At 41.1% G+C, this 6137-nt stretch overlaps 1 protein-coding gene across 1 annotated transcript in view; it reads left to right on the top strand.

Moving 5' to 3' along the window:
- Positions 1-445: 445 nt before the first annotated feature.
- The window catches only part of gnal (guanine nucleotide binding protein (G protein), alpha activating activity polypeptide, olfactory type), a 65371-nt gene continuing 59679 nt past the window's right edge, over positions 446-6137 (top strand). The window contains exon 1 of the mRNA XM_046355802.1: positions 446-1248. Within this exon, the coding sequence (XP_046211758.1) occupies positions 807-1248 (442 nt within the window). The 5' untranslated portion in view covers positions 446-806. The remainder of the gene's footprint in view (positions 1249-6137) is intronic.

The raw sequence follows: 6137 nt of genomic DNA, 5'->3' as shown, positions 1-6137 counted from the left end.
GCAACCAGAGAGCTGATGGTAGGACCCTCATCCAAGATAGCCTACCAATCACTGCCATTGTGCCCTTGAGCAAGGCACCCTACACTTTATCCTGAAATATGTGTGTGGTTGGGTATTGTGACAGCATAATTATATATTTCCATAGAAAAATATGCAGTAAAGTGTGTATATATTCTGTTTTTATTATAAATTACCCATTTCGGTATATAATAAGATAATATGGGCTCATACAAATAACAAGTAATAAATCATATCTCTTGATAAAGTGTTACCAACATATTTAGGTTAGGCTATTGTAGGAGAGAATTTGAAAACAATTCTAACAACTGAGCTTTTACTTTGTCCTGGCACACGAATAGTTAAAGTCCATGACTACACCAGTAGTGAATTTAACGCTGACGCCTCACACAATGAGGGGGATGCACATACTACTGGCGCCCCTAGAGAGTATTATAATTCGAGAGCCAGTCCTGGGCGCACACTAACTTGCGTATTTTGGGGGTTGTACTTTAGCTTTATTTACGGTAAGGTGGACCAGCGGTGGCCACTGTCACAATCGGCTGGCATTGACAGACTGGACAAAATGCAAAATGGCTCACATGGTGACAAGTCCAGGACCGTGATTAGATCACCTCTGCAGTTTGAATTCAACAAGCATCCCAGGACAGGGGAAATGCCACAATGAGTATAGGCGAGCAGGTAGGCCTACCATCTCTCGAGGAATTTTGCGCTTTTCACTTGAAAATTTCCCTTCCATTTTACTAAGAACATTTCCCTTCCATTTTACTAACGGAACAAACCCCACAATGGGACTGTGCTACAGCCTGCGTCTTAGTCTTGACGAATCCAGTGACACCGAGAAACCGGCGGACTGCTCTGTATCGTTACGCTCCAAGGACCTTGACCACGAGGATACAGAGGCATATAATGACATGACACTGCTCGGTGGTTGTTGGTGTCGCAGCGGGGGCCCTAGCAAAGACAAGCCGAATGCACGAGATGCCGGTAGAGGGGACACGACTAAAGGCGTGCCCATACAGAATGGGGACAATGTTGGAGCTGACCGCAGCCAGCGGCAACATTTGCTGCAGAAGAAGCTCAGCAAACAGAAACAGAAAACCTTGGACAAAAAGTTATCGGAGGAGAAGGAGGTCAAAAAACAGGCGAAGAAAGTCAGTAAACATATTGACCGAACTCTGAAGGAGCAGAAACGGGAATACGAGCAGACGCATCGTCTGCTTTTACTCGGTAGGTGTGTGAGATAGATGGCTGGGGCTAATACATTGACCAACCCATGTTATCCTTCTACAAACCAATGAGATGTATGTCAGGTCATGAATAGGCTATAGGCTAACTTATTTAATCTATACACTAGCTTTATCAAAATAAATACATTAAATGGAATAGGCTATGTCCACCAGGTTCCAGAACCCCTCAACCTTGTATTCCCACGCTATGAAAATTAACAGTGTAATTAACCCTCTACTGCGCACATATTTTTTTTCTGGGAAAATAAATATTCCATCCTATTTTAATTTGATGTATCAAAAGTAATACAATACTTTTACCCCACACCCAGAATTAGTTTTGTTGCCTCAGGGCAATGATGTGCCATAAGGGTACTAAAAAAACAAAGAACATCTTGATATTTTAATATATACTTTCAAATTGGGCATAAACTAGTATTTCACTTCCTCTCAATCCTGATTCTGGGGCCCATTCTTCCTTGCTGCCACTGTAGTCAAGCTCACTGTTCTTACTATCAGAGGATATGAGCCTCCTAACTGCTTGATTAGGGTCCTATCAACTATATAATGTCCCTGTGTCCACTGCCTGTGAATGTCAGTGGATATGTTGGCAAAAACATTGACCAAGGCCATAATTTTACATCAAATTGCTTTCAAATAGTATTTCATCGAGCATGATATTTTCCTGAAATGTAGCCTAACTGCACAATGTTGCTCCGAATATATGTATATGTATATATGTGTGTGTATATATATATATTATATATGTGTGTGTTCAAAACCTATCAAATATGCTTCTTTAGAGGTTACTACACAACTTGACAATAGAAAATGTGTACTTCTCTATTTAAACATGTAAAATAATGAAATGTGTTTTACCCTTCACTCACACCATGCACTAACATCGCTCTGCTTTCCCTGAAAGAAGGTTCCTGCCCCAATCGATACATCATACCAACTTCTGCACCTCATTGGGTTGTTTACAGACATGTCATCACATATTGTCATGTGTAGGATTTTTAAAATATGGTGGGCGGGTGAGGGGGAAAAATGGTTTTCTGTTGCCTGAGTGCGATGATGTGCAGTAGAGGGCTAATGCACGGCATACCTCCAACACACGTCATGATGGTCCCTGAGGCCTATGGTCTAGTTCTCCTCTACCAATTAATTCAGCTGTAATATTTCATATATATTTGCATTAATGAATGGACATTTTTCATTAGGCCTGACAATATAGCCTACCAGTGATTAATACAGTCACAGGAGTATGGACAGTAATGCATTGATAACAGAATATTAAGTAGGCTACTGGTTCTCATTCCAGGTTGAAGCATTATACGTGCAAAATGTCCTTGAAAATGCACTTGGACTATAGGACAACAGATAAGCGATGGGTTAATCATTATAGCACAATGCCGTACAAGACACACAGAAGATTTTAAAGGGACACTTCACCCCAAACCTTCAAATGATATTTTCAGTTACTAAAGGAAATTCTATCCAAGGCTAATGCATGTATGCTAACATATGTATTCCACATTTTGTTGTGTTACAGCCTGAATTCAAAATTGATTAAATATATTGTTTTCTCTCACCCATCTACACATAGTGCAAGTTAAAACATGTTTTTTGACATTTTTGCAAATGTATCAAATGAAATACAGATATCTAATTTACATCATTATTCAAACCCCTGTGGCAATACTTTGTAGAAGGACCTTTGGCAGCGATTACAGCTTTGAGTCATCTTGGGTATGTCTATCAGCTTTGCATGTCTGGATTTGGGGATTTTCTCTTATTCTTCCTTGGAGATTTTCTCAAGCTCTGTTAAGTTAGATGGGGAGCAGTTGTGAACAGCAATCTTCAAGTCTTTCTACAGATTTTCAATGGGATTCAAGTCTGGGCTTTGGCTGGGCCACTCAGGGACTTTCACATTCTTGTTCTGAAGCCATTCCAGCATTGATTTGACTCTATGCTTGGGGTCATTGTCCTGTTTGAATGTAAATCTTCACCCCTGTCTAAGGTTGTTTGTTCCCATCAAGGATTTGTGTGTATCTTGCGCCATTCATTGTTTCTTCTATCTTTACCAGTCTCCCAGTCCCTGCCACTGAAAAGTATCTCCATAGCATGATGCTGCCACCACCATGCTTCACGGTACGGATGGTGTTAGACAGGTGATGAGCTGGGTTTGGTTTTCTCCAGACAATGCTTTGCATTCATGCAAAGGGGCAACATTTTTGTCTCATCATAAGGCAAAAGATGTGGTCTGATCTGAAAATAATAATAATAATAATATATGCCATTTAGCAGACGCTTTTATCCAAAGCGACTTACAGTCATGTGTGCATACATTCTACCTTTCACGTGCCTTTTTGCCAACTCTAGGTGTGCTCTCGTACCTTTTTCTCAGGAGTGGCTTCCGTTTGGCCACTGTCCCATGAAGTCCAGATTGGTTTAGTGCTATAGAGACTGTTGTCCTTCTGGTAGATTCTCCCATCTCAGCCAAGGAACTCTGTAGTTGTGCCAGAGGTCATTGGGTTCTTGGTTACCTCCATGACCAAGGTTCTTCTTGCCCAGTTGCTCAGTTTGATCGGAAGGCCAGAGTCTGGGCAGTTCCATATTATTTCCATTTACCAATGATGGAGACTGTTCTCTTGGAAACTTTCAGCATTCTAGAGATTGGTTTATACCCTTTCCCAGATACACTGAGTGTACAAAACATTAAGTACACCAGGTGCCGGCACACTGGTTTGAGTGTGTCAAGAACTGCTACACTGCTGGGTTTTCATGCTCAACAGTTTCCCATGTGTATCAAGAATTGTACACCACACAAAGGATGTCCAGCAAACAACAGATCAGTAGACAAAAACAGGTAATTGATGAAAGATGACAAAGGAGGTTGACACGAATTGTGCAAAGCAACAGACAGCTACAGTTAGTCAACTGACAGTCCAGTACACCATTGATGCCCAAAGACCCATTAAAGAATGCACAACCCTCCGTGCCTTGACACAAATGGGGTATGGCAGTCTAATTGAGCGTCTATGAGATGACATGGAACGAGCAATTCGGAGTGGAGATCCACTACCAGCCAACTTCGCACAACCGTGGGAAGAATCGGTGTCAACATGGACCAGCATCTCTGTGGAACGCTTTCGACACCTTGTAGAGTCCATGCCCTGACGAATTGAGGCTGTGCTGAGGGCAAAAGGAGGTACAACTCAATATTAGGAAGGTGCTCCTTGTGTTTTTACTGTCAGTGTATATGCCTCATCACAGTTCTATCTCAGAGATCTACAGACAGTTCCTTGGACTTCATGGTATAGTTTCTGTTCTGAAATCAATCAATCAAATGTATTTATAAAGCCCTTTTTTCTTTTTACATCAGCCGATGTCACAAAGTGCTGTACAGAAACCCAGCCTTAAACGCCAAACAGCTGGCAATGCAGATGAACCTTATGTAGACAGGTGTGTTTCTTTCTAAATCGTGTCCAAAGAATTGAATTAGCCACAGGTTGATTCCAATGAAGTCGTAGCGACATCTCAAAGATGATCAAAGGAAATTGGATGCACCTGTATTTCTGTATTTCATTTTCAATAAATGTGCTAAAATTTCTAAAAATCAGCGTTCACTTTGTCATTATGGGGTATTGTGTGTGTAGCTGGATTAGAAAAACAAAAATGTTAACCATTTTGAATTCAGGCTGAACACAACAAAATGTGGAATAAGTCAACGGATATGAATACATTCTGAAAGCACTACGTGCTACCCTGAAGTTGTGGCTCACAGGCGTGAAGCACACCAATGGCAATATGCAGTCACTAGTCATTTGATAGTGACAGTTATAGCCTACCTCACATCCCAATTCATCATGAAACCTCTGATATAACATGAGGTCTAACCATGTCATAATGACAGCCCTTAGGATACCTAGCCTGGCCCCAGATCTGTTTGTGATGTCTTGCCTTAGCGGGACAATTATCATATAGCTGTTGCAAGACTGCGGTAACAGATCTGGGACCAGGCTATGTGTAACCGTCACAGTGGTAGTATCTCAGCATTCCAAGAACTAGCTTATCAAAGACCAAGAAGCACACATCAAGTGCTGCTTAACTAGCCATAGCAGTAGGCTAGTGCATGTGACCTAGAAGTGTCCTGGAACATGGCAATCGGTCAGTCAGTCAGTTCCCCTTATGACCTCAGATGGAGTCTGGATTTTAAATTAGGGTAGCAATCTGTATTTACTGTTTTTGAATAAAAACTTAATTGAGAGCTGGCAGTGAATATCAGAAAATACATTGCTGACTAATAAACTCACATGGACTATTGAGAAATGACCTATACCATGATACTGTATATCTGAAGCTTAGTTGGCAGTGCATGGTGCTTGTTATGCCAGGGTTGTGGGTTTAATTTGGGGTGGCAGGGGTCAGAGTGTTGAACTAGTAACCGAAAGGTTGCAAGTTCAAATCCCCGAGTTGACAAGATACAACTCTGTCATTCTGCCCCTGAACAGGCAGGCACTGTTCCTAGGCTGTCATTGAAAATAAGAATTGGTTCTTAACTCAATTGCCTAGTTAAATAAAAAAATCATTGGACCACCCATATGTAAAATGTATGCTGTAAGTTGCTTTGAATAAAAGCATCTGCCAAATAGTTTATATTATTATATATGGTATATATTATACAGGAAAGTGGCTTCCATCTGGCCATAAAGGCCTGATTGGTGGAATGACTTTTTCCACACAGACAGTTCCTTTGACTTCATGGTATAGTTTCTGTTCTGAAATCAATCAATCACATTTTTCCACATTTTACAGCCTTACAGAGGCAGGGTAGCCTAGTGGTTAGAGCGATGGACTAGTAACTTAAAGGTTGCAAGTTCAAAT

This window comes from Oncorhynchus gorbuscha, linkage group LG07 (assembly GCF_021184085.1).
Source record: "Oncorhynchus gorbuscha isolate QuinsamMale2020 ecotype Even-year linkage group LG07, OgorEven_v1.0, whole genome shotgun sequence".
NCBI classification, from domain to species: Eukaryota; Metazoa; Chordata; class Actinopteri; order Salmoniformes; family Salmonidae; genus Oncorhynchus; species Oncorhynchus gorbuscha.
Note: the sequence above shows the minus strand (reverse complement) of the source record. Positions and strands in the feature narration are given on the sequence as shown.